Source organism: Rhinichthys klamathensis, unplaced genomic scaffold (assembly GCF_029890125.1).
Source record: "Rhinichthys klamathensis goyatoka isolate OS25496 unplaced genomic scaffold, OSU_Roscu_1.1 h1tg000019l_1, whole genome shotgun sequence".
In the NCBI taxonomy this organism is placed as follows: Eukaryota; Metazoa; Chordata; class Actinopteri; order Cypriniformes; family Leuciscidae; genus Rhinichthys; species Rhinichthys klamathensis.
Window position 1 is genome coordinate 6143036 of NW_026606570.1, and position 18011 is coordinate 6161046.

Below are 18011 nucleotides of genomic sequence, written 5' to 3' on the forward strand. Positions count from 1 at the left end.
ATAAGTTTTCATACCAAGCAAGTTTGTGAACATCTGTCATTAAATAGTTTTAATTGGATCAGAATATTGATCATCATCTACAAATATCAGTTTCTGCATATAAAAAATATATTATTATTTTTAACTCTGGGTTAAAGGTGAAATATGTAAGATTTTCTGTGTTTAAAATGCATTTACTCTGATGACTCAGATCCGTCAGTCTTATTCCAGCTCAACCTTTGGCAAGAGTTTGGGGTGTGGCTACTGAAGCAGGCGGAGCCAGAGGGTGTTTAGCCAGTGTGGTACCATGGCTGTCGCGTTACATAGGAAAAGAAGTTCAGCTTTGGTTACAGAAGTGCAAGCCACAATTTTCTGCCCCATCCACACTACTGCGTTTTAGTTTAGAAACGGAGAATTAAAACGAATACGATCTTCGTCCACACCAGCGTTTTAGCTGCGTATTAGAATTGATCTCCGTCCACATTAAAACGACTGAAAACGCGGATCACGTGACCATTCACCAACACTGGGCATGCGCGTGCCGGTGTAAACACAACTTCATTGATAAAATTATCCCACCATGCTCTGGGTTAACCCCAAACCGACGCTCCATACGGTCAACGCCGCCGCTGCACACGGGAATTGTCACAGATCGCTCGAATAATAGCTAGACTCCGGCGCATGTAGGCAGTTATAGCGTTGTAAAATGCAGAATTTACTTGTACAACAGCTGCTAGCAAAGATATACGCCATGACTGATGACACCCAATCATAGAGCCGAGCGTGAGCCTCTACTACGTCATCGTTTCTAAAGTCCTCCGTCTTGACCCGTCTACACTAAAACGCCCTCCGGAGTTTCAAAACGAAAAACGGATCGGCAGCGTTTCTAAACTTCTCCGTTTTGGGTCTCCGTTTTTGCCGTTTTAGTGTGGACGGGAGGTGCAAACGTAGCAAAAGGTCTCCGTTTTTAAACGAAAACGCAGTAGTGTGGACGGGGCCTCAGGCAGTCACATTACGGCAGACAGTTGTGACACTGAAGACTGGGGTAATGGCTGCTGAAAATTCAGCTTTGCCATCACAGGAATAAATTACATTTTAAAATATATTAAAATAGATCAGTTATTTAAAATTGTAATAACATTTCAAAATACTGCCCTCCGGTTTAAACGTGGCCTTAACTCTAAAGGTGTTTAAACATTGTTCCCAGAGAATTACTGCCATGCCATTTCTCTCTCTCGATTTTTTTTTTTTTATACTGTAATACTGATATGGGGTTCCCCTCTCTGTTTTGTGTATGCAGTGGAGGAGTGACTTTGTAAACAGCTGGGTAAAGTTATCCAGTGACCATGAGGTTCAGGAGGAGTGCCTTGGCATGGCTGTGCTGGACATGATGAGGACTGCCAAAGAGAAGCAGTGCTCCCCACTGGACATCTACAATGACATTAGGTACCAATAATGGGATGATCTACTTGATATTTTGACCTGTCAATGTATAATATCTACCACGAGTCCATTTAAAGTTATGATCCCATTTTTAAATTGCTGCTTTTTTAAAAACCTGCTTTGTTGTCTGAATCCAAACCATCTCAAATCTCCTAATTCATCATAGACATTAAACACCTAAATTACTAAACACAGCAACATGCACATGACAAATCAAAACATTATCCTGAATGTGTGTGGAAACACACGTCGAGAGCACACATACACGGTTTGTTTTCGCATCAATATAACAGACACACACACACACACACACTTACTTTACGACTCCTGTACGTCACTGCAATCGTCTTTACCTTTATTACAATTCGCAAACTTTAAAACTTTACTATCGAGACTCTGGCTTGCTTTATCCAGCCAAGAAACATAGTTTGCGTATCATCTGGGCATACAGTGTTTCTGAAGAGTGCGAGCTACAAACATCCCACCAAACACAGAATATGATCGAGCTCGTGTTTTAAAGCAAAACTGTAATGAATAATTAACTGAAAACGCATTGTGAGTCTTTATTCTCTCTACTATCTCTGATTTAATAAGCCTGGTTTTCTTTATATTAGTGCTGTTTTGGACTGATTAATTGTTTGAAGGAATTCGCCTACTGGATCATTGGACAGCCCTAATAAAAACAAAAATGGGACAAAGACCTTTAAAACTGCCATCCATCCTACAAACAAAATGTGGTGTTTGATAGTAACTCTCATTATCTTTTAAATTCACAGTTACAAGTCTTTCCTCCCTAAAGAAATGAGGGAGCGAATCCAGGATTACCATTTTGTCACAAGGAAGCGCATCCGCTATCGCTTTCGGAAAGTCGTGCAGCAGCTCAGCCAGTGCCGAGCCTCGGCGCGCGACCTAAAACTCAAATACCTGATCAGCCTGGAGTCCCTGGACTCTGGCTTCTACACCGAACGCTTTCAGGTCAAAGAGCCCTCGGACGAGCAGGTCACCATCGTCATCTCCGCAGACCGCGGCATCCAGTGGTGCCGAGAACGACACAAAGACACACAGTCTGAGGTAACCAGTTTCAGATGTTGAACCTAAACTTCAAAATCGTGCTTCAAAAATCACATGTTCACGCCTTGGCCAAGCATATACACAAAGCAAGATTTAAACTTGAAGTCAATCTGGTCACACATATATTTGAGTGATTTGAGTAAATGTTTAAACGGCTTTAACTTTATGAACTCTTTGTGAAAGGCTGTTTGTTCTAGAACCCACTACCCACCTCAGATGAAACAGATCCGACTTTAGATTAATTGAGGTCTAGTCAGGCCAGTAACTCTGTATTTAAAAATAGGGTTAGTAAAACACTCCAGTGTTTTCAAGGCAGCACTGATATTCATCAAACATTCTTTAGTTATTCTTCTCTACAATTAATTAAAAAACCATTTAACATACACTACTGTTCAAGGCTGCTTTTTATCAAAAATACAGTAAAAATAGCAATATTGTGAAGTATTATTACAATTTAAAATAACCGAGCATGCTGAGTGAGTGTCATGACAATAGCAAATCGGCTCTGATGTGGCATTTCATTTATGTTGAACTATAGCCTGAACCTACTTGGAACTTTAAAACAATTCTTTTTCTGCCTTGAATGCATTGTCATATCCTGAAGGAAATACCAGTCTGCTTGTATTTATTAATATTTCTGTACTGATGCCAAAATAAAAAAAGGGGGGTTTCTTTTGCTGCTGGTGAAATTTCATAACACTTTTGTACTTTCTCACAAGGACCTTCAGACGTATTGTGATTTTGCGGAAGTTGTCGATATCAGTATCAGACAAGCCAGCAAGGAGGGAACCAACATGAACCGCATTGTCTCCATCAACAGACAGGATGGAAAAATTCTAGTAAGTCTGTTGTAACTCTCTGGGATATCCTTTAATTGTTACTCTATTTTAAAGGGTCTCAGAGTGCCTTTGAACTACTGGATTTCTTCCTGCTATTTGAGAATATTTACAGATCATGCACTAACAAAATTTCTTTTTTCATACAGGAGCTGGTGTTTTCCACCTCAATGGAGGCATTGTCATTTGTGTCTCTAATCGACGGTTACTACAGACTGACCACAGATGCCCATCACTTCCTCTGCAAGGATGTGGTCCCACCCCATCTCCTGGAGGCCATCGAAAGCTACTGCCACGGGCCGATATCGTAAGCACTACGGGACATACTCATGAATGACTGGCTATTTATTTAGTCTTCATTTTCTGTAAATGACTGACAGATTTCTCTAAAGGATTTATTGTAGAGCCCCATTTCTGCCCATGATTTATATTTAGTTTTTTTCAGGTTTAGAAGATTTGCATTCAAGCATTATCTGTAAGCGTCATCATTGTTTTCATTGCCTGTGTTGACAGAATGGAGTTTGCAATCAGTAAACTACGCAAGTCAGGGAACCAGAGAGGTCTCTTTGTGCTCCGGTGCAGCCCCAAAGACTTCAACAAATACTTCCTGACTCTTGCAGTCGGGGTACGTTCTTCCAAAGTGCCACTTTAATTACACAAAACATAATATATTATCAATTAGTAGCATTTTGTACTTAAGATCGAATATTCCTCCACTGTAATCCTGACCTTTATATACTACCAATCAAAAGTTTGGACATTTTTTTGATGTTTTTGAAATCAAGGCTCACCAAGGCTGCATTTATTTGGTCAAAAATACAGTAAAAAAAGTAATATTGTGAAATGTTATTACATTCATTCTTATTTAAAATAACGGTTGTCTATTTTATATATTGTCAAATATGTTTGGAATAAGTCTCTTAAGCAAGGCTGCATTTATTTGAACAAAAAGTAAAAACAGAATTATTGTGAAATATTATTTTATTTTAAAATAGCTGTTTTATTTATTGCTAAATGTAATTTATTGCTGATGGCAAAGCTGAATTTTCAGCATTTCAGCTCCAGTCTTCAGTGTCACATGATCCTTCAGAAATCATTCTAATATGCTGATTTGCTGCTCAAACATTTATTATTATCAATGTGGAAACCAGTTGTGCTGCTTAATATTATCGTGGAAAACGTGATACTTTTTTCAGGATTGTTTGATAAATAAAGGGTTAAAAAGAACAGCATTTATTTGAAATAGAAACATTATAACATTATAAATGTCTTTAGTGTCCCTTTTAACCCATTTAATGCATCCTTGCTGAAGACACATGTTAACTTCTTTCTCAAAAATATCTTACTGACCCCAAAACTTTTGAATGGTGGTGTACATCAGCTGTGTCCTTCTAAACATCCTGACAGTCTCTTGACATAATGATTTCTTTCCCTCAGGCGTATGAGGACATAGAGTACAAGCACTGCCTGATCACCAGGTCTGAAAATGGCGACTACAATCTTAGTGGAACCAAAAAAAGTTTTAGAAGTTTACAGGAGCTGCTCAAGTGCTACCAGAAGGAAACCGTAAAATCAGATGGTGTCATCTTTCAGTTTAGCAGGTGCTGTTCACCAAAGGCCAAAGGTCAGTACTGCACCTGATATTCTCATTATGGTTATATGCAGGGCTTGACATTAACACCCGCCAAATGCGGGTGGATTTCAGCGGTGGCGTGTAACTCAGTCACTCCTACTAGCCACTTTGGCGGGTTGAATTTTATATAATATACATTTTTCAATTGTAGTGTTTTAAAAATGCATCTGAAATAATAAACTAAGTGCAATCTAGTGTTGTCAAAGATTTCGATACTGAAATATCTGAAACTCTTCTGCAGAATAGATCGTTCTCGCTCTCTAATTCTCCGACAGCGAGTTGACACACAAACCATTTACACACTCGTTTCACTAGCTCTGGATGAATATTGTTGGTGGTAAAGGGCTTAAATTTCGGCAAGGGATTGTGCGTATTTAGCATAATTCAGCACAATTTTCACAAAAGTGCATGCACATAAAGACAAGTGCAGTATATTGGCTATATAAAACAGTATTATGGATCTGTGCGTCAGGTCTTAAAGCGACAGCAGCCTTAAATATCGACTGCCAAATTGTGAGGTAATATTAAAAATATCTATATGCTAGTTTTCCCCCTATGGTATCGATGTCAAAATTGTGGCCAGTGAAAATGCTGATTGGCTAGTAAGTTTGGAAAACCACATGCCACAGTGGCTGATGATGAAAAAAAGTTAATGTCAAGCCCTGGTTATATGACATACGAATACCAGAAATGTACAACTCTACAATATCACCTGGAAAACAAACCTTTTAGATTTTGAAAATGTATTGTTGATCCTTTTATAATGGTTTACTTTTTTTGCTTTGTGTTTTTGATGTAAATAGAGAAGTCGAGTTTGTTGGTGTGCCGAAGTCATCGGGGTTTGGGGGTTCCCCTGTCCCCATCACTGCAGAGACACAACATCAGTCAGATGGTATTCCACACAATCAGGAAAGAAGACCTTGATCTTGTAAGCATCCTGTTATACATGTGATAAGATTTTTTGTAAAGGAATTAATACTTTTGAGCATGGATGCAGTAAATTGATCAAATGTGACTGTAAATACATTTATTATGTTATCCTGTTAAGTATCCTGAAAAAAATATATCACCGTTTCCACAAACATATTAAGCAGCGCAACTGTTTTTAACAAATATAATAATAAGAAATTATTCTTGAGCAGCAAATCAGCATATTAGAAAGATTTTTGAAGGATCATGTGACACTGAAGACTGCAGTAGTGATGCTGAAAATTCAGCTTTGCCTTCACATGAATAAAATACATTTTAAAATATAATGTATAAAACGGTTATTTTATATTGTTTACAATATTTTGTTCAAATAAATGCAGCCTTGCTGAGCATCAAAGAGACTTCTTTCAAAAACAGTAAAAACCTTACTGACCCCAAACTTTTGAATGGTAGTGTAAATGTCAAGTTTCATATGATTATGAACATATGAACCCTTGTTTCCAGGGTGAGAGTCAAGGTCAGGGGACATTCACCAAGATCTTCAAAGGGATTCGGAAAGAGCAGGGAGACTACGGAGAAACCCATAAGACTGAAGTCATTGTCAAAGTTTTGGACAAAGCACACAGAAATTACTCTGAGGTAAGATATAGATCAAATCCGTTTTAAGAGAGAGTTTCGTCGAAGTGGGCCACATAAATGTAGGGGGGAGTGTGCAAGTGATTCTGGAGTCATTTTGGAATTGATTTGTGACTCCCTGAATCGAAAAGCTAATTGAATCCTGGCGACCCACTGTCCTACAGAGTTTCGCTCCAATAAACCCGAACTCGCTATTCAAGCTTTTCAGGATCACTTGAAAATCACAGGTGTGCTGAAGCAGGTTGTATATAAACTTTGCAGGGCAGTGGGTTTTCAGGAGCAGGGTTGAATCCTCTGCTTTAATATAAAATTGTATATCAAGACGTGACATGATCACTAAATGAAGTATGCTTGTTTGTGCTTGATTAACTGATGTAGTGGATTCTTCAGTCTCTTAATTTTTTCCCCCTCTGTAAGTCTTTCTTTGAGGCAGCCAGCATGATGAGCCAGCTCACCCACAAGCATCTGGTGTTGACTTACGGTATCTGTGTGTGCGGAGACGAGAGTAAGTGTTCACACTGTTCACATGTGACCAAAATGATTTACCGCCGCATACTTGAGCTTGTGGATTTTTTTTTTTTTTTGTCTTAGACATCATGGTGCAGGAATATGTGAAGTTTGGGTCATTGGACACATACCTGAAGAAAAACAAGAACTCAATATCAGTTAATATCCGGTGGAAGTTGGAAGTGGCCAAGCAGCTTACCTGGGCTATGCTTTTTTTGGTAAGAAATCGCAACAATTCAGGAATAGCCCATGTGGATTGTGAGCCAAGTAGACTAATGCTTTTGTTCTATCACACTCAGGAGGAAAAAAATCTGGCTCATGGGAATGTGTGTGCAAAAAACATCCTTTTGATCAGGGAGGAGGACAGGACGTTGGGAAACCCTCCATTCATTAAACTAAGTGACCCTGGCATCGGCATCACAGTGCTGCCCAGAGAGAGTGAGTGAACAGCATGAAGGCTCTTTGGAGAACTTGTGTGAATCTGTAGCCGCCTTTTCATTATCTCCGATATTCGGCCTCCTAGTGGCAATGGCACAGAACTTTCAAACTGTTCATGAAGCAGCCTCTACCCTCTGCTTATTGTCTATGGTAAAGTGAATGAATAATGACTATGAATATTACCACACAAAACAAATAGCTGCCAATACGTCTGAAAGAAAAACGGTAGGTTTTTTAGGGCTAATCAACGTAAATAATTATTGAACAATAACTGTTCATACCCACCAATTTTACAGAAAAGGGCTTTTCACACTTGAAATGGTTAACCCTGGGTCAACGAAAACCTGGGTTATCTTGCTTCACACATCATACTGCTCATGTTTTACATATGTTTAGCAATTAATCATGGGTATTCATAAGATGACATTTCTCACTGTACATTCCTAAACCCTCAGTTATTGTCCTTATTTGCGTATTTGTGGCGTCAGTGTCACTGATTGGACGAACGCAGCACGTGACCTGTTTATATAAAAGCTCTAGCATTGCACTTCCTCATATTATACATTTCCGAATATACTATCATGTTTTTTTGTTTTCTTTACTTTTTGGTCTATAAAGGTTAGAATGAAACGGTCTCTTCTTCACTCTAGTTGATGAATTTTCGTCGCCATTTGACATTTTTCTCATCAAAATGCAGAGTTGACTGTTTATACAACACATTTCGGTGACAAGATACCATGAAGTAGAATGTCAGTGCTAGAACTGTTTTAGCAGAAGCGTATTTTACTTATTGTCATGCACACTGACCAGTAGAGGGCAGACTTCATCTTATTAAAGAGATGGTTCACCCAAAAATGAAAATAATGAAAATTCTGTTATTTACTAACCCTCATATTGTTCAAAACATGTAAGACTTTCTGCTGTGGAACACAAAAGAAGATAATTTGAAGAATGTTTTAAATGTTTTTGTACACACAATGACAGTCAATGGGGCCCAAAACAACAAAAAACAGAGATTTTATTCCACAGAAGAAAGTCAGTCATACAAGTTTGGAATGATATGAGGGTGATTAAATGATGACCGAATTTTAATTTTGGGGTGAACTATCCCTTTTAAGATTTGTTGTTAATAAGCTCCAAAAGTATTGTGTCAAATAGTGGTGTGGTAAACAAATGTGGGTTGTTTTAAGAGCCGATGGCCAATATAATGACATGAAAGCCACTTACATGTGCATTAAACGGCTTATATTAACATAATGAAATTAGGCCAAATGGGAGTTTATTTGCCTGATGCTGATAATTTAAGTCAATAATTATAAAAATCACCAAAATGACCTTTAATTTTTTTCTGTGAAAATAATTCATGCCTTAAAAAAAAGCTTGAAGATAACTACACCCTTGCTTCATTTAGTATACGCAGATCAATGAACATGCAAATTAGCCCCGCCTCCACTCACTCGCACCAGCTCAGAATACCTGATCCACTCATCAACTTTACTGTAGTAAACACTGCACAATGGCAAGTGGAAATACTGGTTTAATCCAGCCATATAGTATGTTTGAACCAGAAACTGACTCAGAAGAAGCGGAAGAGCAAATTATACAGGCTCGTTTAAAAGTCGATGTATCAGAAATGGTAATGCGTTTTATGCTCTCTATGTACCTCATAACGGTAATTAATATGATTAGCCCTTGGCTTGACTACGCTATCAAACAGCTAATAATGTGCTGCTAAATAAATAAATACTCTGCAATGGTGTTGACTGATGAATTTGCACATGAAAGTATATTTTTTTTAAACACAGACATAAACAACATTAAAAACTTTATTTTCACCACAGAGGGTCTCTAATATGTAGATAATGGGTTGTCACATTTGATTGAAATATTTGCTTTTAATTTTAAGTTAATTTTCAATATTTTTATAGTTCTCGTGGAGCGAATCCCCTGGGTGTCCCCTGAATGCATCTTAGATCCGAAAAACCTGAGTCTTGCCTCAGACAAATGGAGCTTTGGGACAACTTTATGGGAGATTTGCAGCGGAGGAGAAAAGCCACTTGCCAACATGGACAGTTCCAAGGTGAAGCAATACTTGTGTCCACAGTATACTAATACAGTGAATATTTATCAGAAAAGCCTGTTTTAGTACAAAGTGCTGTTAATTAAAGAAATAATCCGTACCTCTTGACGAACATTTCTTGTAATCCTCCATTCAGAAACACTTGTTCTATGAAAACCATCACCAACTACCTGCTCCCAAGTGGACAGAGCTTGCTAACCTGATCAACAGCTGCATGGACTACGAGCCAACATTCAGACCTTCATTCAGAGCCATCATACGAGACCTCAACGGTCTCTTCTGCCCAGGTCAGGACAGTCACACTGTAACACACCCAGGCCCACTGCCATTTTGATGTGTCAATTTATTTGTGTGGTTGCTCATTCTTCCACTTGCTGTGTAATGTTGAGTGATGAAATGTGTTCTCAGATTATGAGATCGTGAAGGAGAGTGACATTTTACCCAGCAGAGCAGGAGCATCTGGATTCAGTACTGGAGCGTTTGAGAAAGAGGAGCCAGTGCAGTTTGAGGAGAGACATCTCATTTTCCTGCAGCAGCTTGGAAAGGTAGATCACTTTATTTTATATATAAACTACTATTCAAATGTTTAGGGGCCGTAAGAAATGTATAATTTTATTCAGCAAGGATGCAATAAATTGATCAAAAGTGACAACAAAGACATTTATAATGTATAAAAAAAAAATGTATTGTGGTTTCAACAAAAATATTAAGCAGCACAACTGTTTTCAACATTAATAATGATAAGAAATCAGCATATTAGAATGATTTCTGAAGGATCATGTGACACTGAAGACTATGACTGCATCCTAATAGTTGACTAATCGTTAGTCGACCAGAAGAGGCTTAGTCGACCAAGATTTTATTAGTCTGTTAGTCGCAGGAAAAAAACTCCACAAGAAAAAAGTGTCGGAAGCCTGTGAGGGACAGATCGTTAATGGCGGGGCCTTGTGGTAGTTACAGTATGTCAGGCAGGAAATCGAAACATTCGCCTATTATCCATCGACCTCAAATACGGCTCGTCATTTGAAACATGCAAGTAGTAACTTTACATGGCTGCTCACTCGCTCTAACGTTAACCTAGATAAATGCGTTTGAGCGGAGTGTGGAAGCGGAAGTATAGTGTGCTTATTGCACAACGTGAAGGCGCCTGCAGGATCACTTCTTCATTTTTGCTCATACTGATAAGAGTAATACATCATTCCAAACTTTTATTTGTGTATGCTCACAGTAACAACAAAACATTGTGCTTTTGTAAAATAAAGAAGGCAAACAGGATGTGCTTTCTGCTGTCTCGATCTCCCTGAACTGCAGTGCGTCACATAAATAAACCAATAAGTGTATACTTGCCTCACAGACATGAGAAATATATCTATAGGAAGCTTGAAATGTCAAGCGATTGCCAACCAATTCAAGTAGAAAACAAATATTCTCAGATTATGTAATCCACTACTGCGGATATGACGAGTCAGCATCGTCAACTTAATCTCTGCAGCCAAAAACACAGAAAACATCAATAAATTATTAAATATTAAAACAGTCTCCTTGCTATTTTTTTTTTTTTACAACACATTTATAATCATTACTTTTGCCGGTGCGCTTTGGCAAGCTTTATGTGTGCGCTTGAGAATTAAAGGCTCATTATTATGATCGGTGTTCAAAAAAGTAATTAATTACTAATTTCATCATTAATATTGTATTAAATTACTTTTCAGACAGAGTAATTAGAAAAGTATTTTAAGTTACTCAACAAGTAATTAAACAAATTACTTCTTAAAATCACTGTAAACCTTGACCGGATAGACGATAGAAATGATATTGTCTTTATATCAAACATGGAATAGTTTATCCTTTTAAAGCATTTTAGCTTTATTAAAACATACTATAATACTTAAACATTTTAGTAACAAATGTAACCTTTAGTTAAACAGAATTCCTCTGCTATATCTGGATAACAAAAAAATAGAATTATTCTGCTACATATCTGAATAACAAAAAAGCTTAACTTAAAGGGTTAGTTCACCCAAAAATGAAAATTAAGTCATTAATTACTCACCCTCATGTTGTTCCAACCCCGTAAGACCTTCGTTCATCTTCGGAACACAAATGAAGATATTTTTGATTAAATTTGAGAGCTGGATCACTGCTACATAGGCTTCCTAAGGGAGTGAAACTTGACGGCCCAGAAAGTCATTGAAGAAAATGTTTAAATAGTCCAAGTGACTACAGTGGCTCAACTATAAGTTTATCAAGCGACGAGAATACTTTTTGTGCGGAAAAAACAACAAAAATAACGACTTTATTCGACTATTCTTTTTCTTCCTTGTGGGCCTGAGACAAGAGTTCAAGAGATTTCCACGATGCATGCGCGAGAACTGAACAAGGAGTAGTAGAAGAAGAACGTCCTCTTCTCAGTTCTCGCGCATGCGTTCTGGAAATCTCTTCAACTCTCGTCTCAGGCCCACAAGGAAGAAAAGGAATAGTCGTTATTTTTGTTGTTTTTTTCCGCACAAAAAGTATTCTCGTCGCTTGATAAACTTATAGTTGAGCCACTGTAGTCACTTGGACTATTTAAACATTTTCTTCAATGACTTTCTTGGCCGCAAGTTTCACTCCCTTAGGAAGCCTATGTAGCAGTGATCCAGCTCTCAAATTTAATCAAAAATATCTTAATTTGTGTTCCGAAGATGAACGAAGGTCTTACGGGGTTGGAACAACATGAGGGTGTGTAATTAATGACTTTATTTTCATTTTTGGGTGAACTATCCCTTTAAGAGATGTTAAATGACATGTTATCCAGCTGTAAACATGAAACTTGCTTTCAAAGCAACGAGTGCCATATTATATTTCATACATAATGTAGCCTATGTATTCATGTGTTTCAACAAAATTAACTAATTTCTAATTCACTGTAACCTTTAGTTAACGGTCAGAATTCCTCTAACAAATATCTGAATAACAAAAAATATAATTACTCTGCAAAAATCAAGCTGTAAATTTTCAAAGCAATGACCAACATATTTCATGCATACTATATGCGGTCATATGTTTTTCAACAAAAACTAATTTCTACTGCTCAGCTGACTGTGCTGCCACCTTTTTGAAAAGGTAATTAGTATCTTAGTAAGGCTTTGTATCTCTTTTGGCTGCTTAACAGGGGTTGCCCTAGCGTTATCTGTCGACGAACATGGATCACTCAAAAGAGTTCGTCGATGCTCTGCCTAGTCAGGTGCTTCAGTAGATTACTTGTGCTATTGACAGCGCCCGATAGTTTTTTCGCCCCAGGACATAGCTTACATTGTACCGTAATGTTCTTGTCTACCTGTGTCAAAAAAAAGTGAAGTAATTGGAATATTTCCATTTGTAAAACAGCCACTCGCTTCTGCCGACATATTCCACTTCAGACAACGTTACCAACACCAAAACTGCACTACAGCTAACGATTTTAAAGAGGCAGCGTTCACTTTTACCTTTAGGTGATAAATTTAGATTTTAAATTCAATATTGATTTCTGCAGAACTGTTGAACTAATTTACAGTATGTAACGCAAGTACATTATAAGCAACTGTAATTAAATTACCTACAAATTTATAGCAATCCCTTACTTTACCTTTTCAGTGGATGAGTATTTAAATTACAGTAACGCGTTACACCCAACACTGATTATGATTTTTGTATGAATCATTAATATACACGTGCGATTAGTCGACTAATCGCTTAATTGAACGACTACTAGTCGAATAGAAAAATCTTTTTATGACTATTTCAATTGCCACAATATTTGGAAAATAGTATTAAAGTAATAATAATAATGTGTGCTGCTAACCACAGTATCTATCTCCTGTTTCCAGGGAAATTTTGGCAGTGTGGAAATGTGCAGGTATGATCCCCTGCAGGACAACACCGGTGAGGTGGTGGCAGTGAAAAAATTGCAACACAGCACCACTGAACACATCCGTGACTTTGAGCGGGAAATCGAGATCCTCAAATCCCTCCAGCATGAGAACATTGTGAAATATAAAGGCGTGTGCTACGGTGCAGGTATGGGACGAAAGTAATGTTGTGAAACCTCTTGTTGCTTTAGATGCATCATCTTTAGACCCAAACATTTACTCAGAATTACCACACCCTCTTTTGAGTCTTTTCAGTAAAAGATCAGATTTTGTTACGATTGCCTAAATTGATATTGCTTGATAATTATGAATAAGAGTGTAGTGCTGTCAGATGCATTGGCATGTGCTGTTACACTTGTTTCAACTGCTTGGTCGGAATCAAAGTTTGATTCCAGACAAGCAATGAATAGAAATGAAACAAGGGGTATTTAGGCCATTTACCACCAGAGATCACCAATAAACAAGAACATTCAAAATTCTGTTCATTTTTTCAGCATTGATCAAGTTGGCATTTCTTTGAGTGCCAGTAACTGAGCATTATAAGCCATGTTTTGATTAATATTAATATTACTCAATATTATTAAGATAAAATTAAGTTGTGAGACAATAATAGCATTAATAAAGGATCACAGTCTAATTACACGTGTTCCCATGAAAATCTGCTGTCCAGTTCAAACATATAAAGCATGAAATGAAAATTCGCCCAATCAATTTTTTTTAATGCATGTTGGAATTTGTTGAAATTCGTCAAATGTTATTGATTTTATTTTTAACAATTTATCCATGTATATGCTTTATTTTTAAACCTTGCCATTTTTTTAATCAAAATATCTTCTTGTGAAATGACTTCTTCCACAAGCTTGCATTTAGATCTGCCTCCATCCAATCAACAATGTATAGGCTGTCATTTAGTTTTCATGTACACTTTCATTTAGTTGCAAATTTAATTACTAAACTTAATTTCTAATTTGATATAATAAAACTTCTTGCATCTGTCTAGAAGTGCTTGAATCATCTTGGTCAGACTGATTAGATGATAATGCTTAAAACATTTGGTGTGTTGCATTATCCTGCATTGTGGATTAATATTTTACTTCCATAAATGCACCAAACCCAGCTCTTGTCTCAAAGAGAAATCGAATCCGAGCCAGAGGAGAACCCCCAAACAAGTGCATCATTTTTAAAACCGTGTGCATCCAGTTATTGAGCGCTCTCCATTGTTTCTTGATTGATTTTGACCACATTGAAGAACTGTGCCTCTGTCTTAATGTCGGCTTATTGCAAGCTCTATCGTAATGTCTTGTTCTCTCAGGAAGGAGAAACCTTCGACTGATTATGGAGTACCTGCCTTACGGAAGTCTACGAGACTATCTCAACAAGAACAGAGACAGGATTGACCACAAGAAACTTGTGCATTATGCATCTCAAATATGCAAGGTAATAAAGACCTTTCTTCTTGTACCAGTGGTTCTCAAGCAGGGGGCCTCAAGATGAAAACAGGATTTGAAATGAGACCAAACAAGCTTTAGAATAAGATAAAACAATTAAAAATCAAGATATTTATTTTAATAATTCTCCCCCTTTTTTATTTTCTTTGAAGAACCAGGATTCTCTTTGTCTTAAACCCATATACGAAAAAGTGTGATTTATAGACCTGATAATGTCATGTAAATTAAAATCTTAAGATTCCATATGCATTTTTAAAGTGAATATACACTTTTGTAGTTACACCAAGCTCTAAAATAAATAGGGGTTCTCAACTCTGTCCTTCGAGATCCACTTTCCTGCAGAGTTTAGCTCCAAACCTGATTAAAAATAGAAATGAATGAGAAGTGCTATAAACTAAATCATACCTGTTGCACAATTGTATGTGATTTCTCTTCTAAAACCGCATTTGTTTTTTTCGTGTATTCTTGAAATTTATTTTAGTTATGCTAGTTGTTTTCGCTATGATATTTTTAAACCATAGGTAAAAGTTCCTTGTGTTAGTGTTCTTTAGCCTGTTGGTTTTTGTTCATGGTATTCAGCTACAATAAAATGTTTTAAATGTTTAAATAAGACATCTAAGTTGTTGTTTTTTTACCTTATCAGAATCGAAATTAGGAATTGATAAGAATCAGAATTGGAATCGGAATTGGAATTGTTAAAATTCAAACGATACCCAACCCTAGTCTTGAGTCTCCTGAAATTGTCACGTCTGCTATGTCTCTACAGGGAATGGAATACCTTGCGACAAAGCGGTACATTCACAGAGACCTGGCCACACGAAACATCCTAGTGGAGAGTGAGTTCAGGGTGAAGATTGGTGACTTTGGCTTGACCAAGGTTTTACCTCAGGACAAAGAGTACTACAAGGTTAAAGAACCTGGAGAGAGTCCTATATTCTGGTATGTTTGTTTCTCATTCAAACCTGTATGACTTTCGTGTTTCGTTGGAACACAAAAGATGATCAGCAGTAAGATTTCCAGAGGAAAGTCTTTTTAGTCATATTTTTTTTTAGACATGTTGTTCTAAACCTCTGTGTTTGTTGTGGCAGGTATGCGCCCGAGTCTCTTACTGAGAGTAAGTTCTCAGTAGCGTCAGACATCTGGAGTTTTGGAGTGGTTCTGTATGAACTCTTTACATACAGTGACAAGCTCTGTAGCCCACCTACAGTAAGTATCACAGCTGTTCTTTGCCATTTCTTGTTTTGTTTTCTGGACATGCCACATTCACAATAAGGGCAACATTTAACAGTTGCTTGTTTTGAATTGCTTTGGCTATGTAAATCACACAGGACATGTCCAAAGAACCTGTCAACGACACCCCATAGAATAACTGTTAAATAAGAAGCTCTATTTTGTTGTGTTCAGGTTTTCCTGAGTATGATGGGAGGTGACAAGCAGGGACAAACGATAGTCTATCATCTCATTGAACTCTTGAAAAGAGGAAACCGTTTACCCCTACCTATGGGCTGTCCCTCAGAGGTACCAGATCTCAGAACACATTCAACACAATGTCAACTGTATTACATTTTTTTAAAATTTAAATATTAAAAACTGGAAACACGTCATCACAGTCCGTGAAAAGGTTCTATTATAATGATGTCTGAAGGATCATGTGACTCATGATGAAAACTGGAGTAATGATGCTGAAAATTCAGCTTTTATCACAGTAAAAAATGACATTTTACAATATATTACAATAGAACACAGTCATTTAAATTGTAATAATATTTCACAATATTACTGTTTTATTGTATTTTTGATCAAATAAATGCAGCCTTGCTGAGCATAAGAGACTTATTTTATCTCTTTTAAAAAATTCTCACCGTCCCCAAGCTTTTGAATGGTAGTGTATAATTGTGTAAATGATAAATAATTCAGGTCAAAAACCGGTCTTTGTAAATCAGCTCTTGTTAAACACTGACTTTTTGAATTCTTTTAGATGTGCGAGATCATGCAGGAATGCTGGGACAACGATCTCAGTCTTCGGCCAACCTTCAAGGAGCTCGCTCTCCGTGTAGACCTGATCCGGGACAGTAGCGATTCAGACCGATATACCCAAGTGCCTGAGTTTTAAGAGAGAAGCTTCACTCGCTCACCGCTGCCACCCAGATATCCAGCTTTGAGTCTGTCCTCTGGCCCTGTCCGCTGTCTTAAAATCCTTCTTTGTGCCATTACGGCAGATCTAACCCCAGTACTTGATCACCTCATCTTCTGTCTGAACAATTAACGTCATTTATATCAAGAATGGGTTTCTCTTTTGCTAGCAGTGCTGGCATGCGCCCTCTATCAGCGATGGTATAAATGAATGAATCGTTTTATTAAGAAATGCAAGAGCTGTGCATTTTTACATCCATGTGTTTGTATGTACATATATAAAGATGATTTTATAATTTTATAAAAATGAAATGAATTGTTTGGAAGCAGCGTCATGTAAATTAAGATTTTTAAAAAATATATAATTGTTATTTGGTTGTTTGTTGTAATGCAGGTGGTGTCTGACTGAAAAGATATAAAAGATCTTGCTATTGTAAGTCTTTCTGGTTTTCTTTGAATAAAAAATGCTAATGTATGTCAGTCATTCTTACAGCCCAACATAGCCGTTAATGAGCCATTTCCCAGTGGTATATTCCCTATTAACCTCTTTATAAAGCAATGGACATGTGGAGTACGCGGTAACGTATTGCTCTTCAGCGCCACAGTCGGTCAAACTGCTATTCACAATTATTCAAGGGATTCTATGGATAGACTGTAGAAACACATTTTTGTTTTTTGTCCTCAAACAGTTTGATATTTATTTACTTCAAAAGAACATGCGGTGTGTGTATTCTGATCCGTCAGCCCCCCGGAGCTTTGGAATGGCAATAGTGCGGGGTGTCAAACATAGACTTGACATTATCCTCTTACCGCTGGCTGGTACCAGTTTTCACCACACCGACTGACCCTTGTGTTATTGCACAAATTTGAAAGTTTCCGAAATGAAACTGATCTGAGTACACTACTCCGAACTATTTTGTGACAATTGAAGCATGTTAACATAACAAGCATTGGCCTGTAAGCCAAACATTCTGCTTTGCTTTGTCC

At 37.4% G+C, this 18011-nt stretch overlaps 1 protein-coding gene across 2 annotated transcripts in view; it reads left to right on the plus strand.

Moving 5' to 3' along the window:
- Positions 1 to 17461, plus strand: part of jak2b (Janus kinase 2b) — a 32867-nt gene extending 15406 nt beyond the window's left edge. For both annotated transcript variants that reach the window (XM_056237133.1, XM_056237135.1), the window contains exons 5-24: positions 1280 to 1425; positions 2199 to 2493; positions 3213 to 3332; positions 3479 to 3636; positions 3843 to 3954; positions 4767 to 4953; positions 5766 to 5890; positions 6397 to 6531; positions 6946 to 7033; positions 7120 to 7253; positions 7335 to 7473; positions 9402 to 9553; positions 9690 to 9840; positions 9962 to 10098; positions 13402 to 13591; positions 14756 to 14880; positions 15658 to 15830; positions 15980 to 16097; positions 16296 to 16409; positions 16870 to 17461. In XM_056237133.1, coding sequence (XP_056093108.1) covers positions 1280 to 1425; positions 2199 to 2493; positions 3213 to 3332; positions 3479 to 3636; positions 3843 to 3954; positions 4767 to 4953; positions 5766 to 5890; positions 6397 to 6531; positions 6946 to 7033; positions 7120 to 7253; positions 7335 to 7473; positions 9402 to 9553; positions 9690 to 9840; positions 9962 to 10098; positions 13402 to 13591; positions 14756 to 14880; positions 15658 to 15830; positions 15980 to 16097; positions 16296 to 16409; positions 16870 to 17004 — 2934 coding nt within the window. In that variant the 3' untranslated portion in view covers positions 17005 to 17461. The remainder of the gene's footprint in view (positions 1 to 1279; positions 1426 to 2198; positions 2494 to 3212; positions 3333 to 3478; positions 3637 to 3842; positions 3955 to 4766; positions 4954 to 5765; positions 5891 to 6396; positions 6532 to 6945; positions 7034 to 7119; positions 7254 to 7334; positions 7474 to 9401; positions 9554 to 9689; positions 9841 to 9961; positions 10099 to 13401; positions 13592 to 14755; positions 14881 to 15657; positions 15831 to 15979; positions 16098 to 16295; positions 16410 to 16869) is intronic.
- Positions 17462 to 18011: the final 550 nt, after the last annotated feature.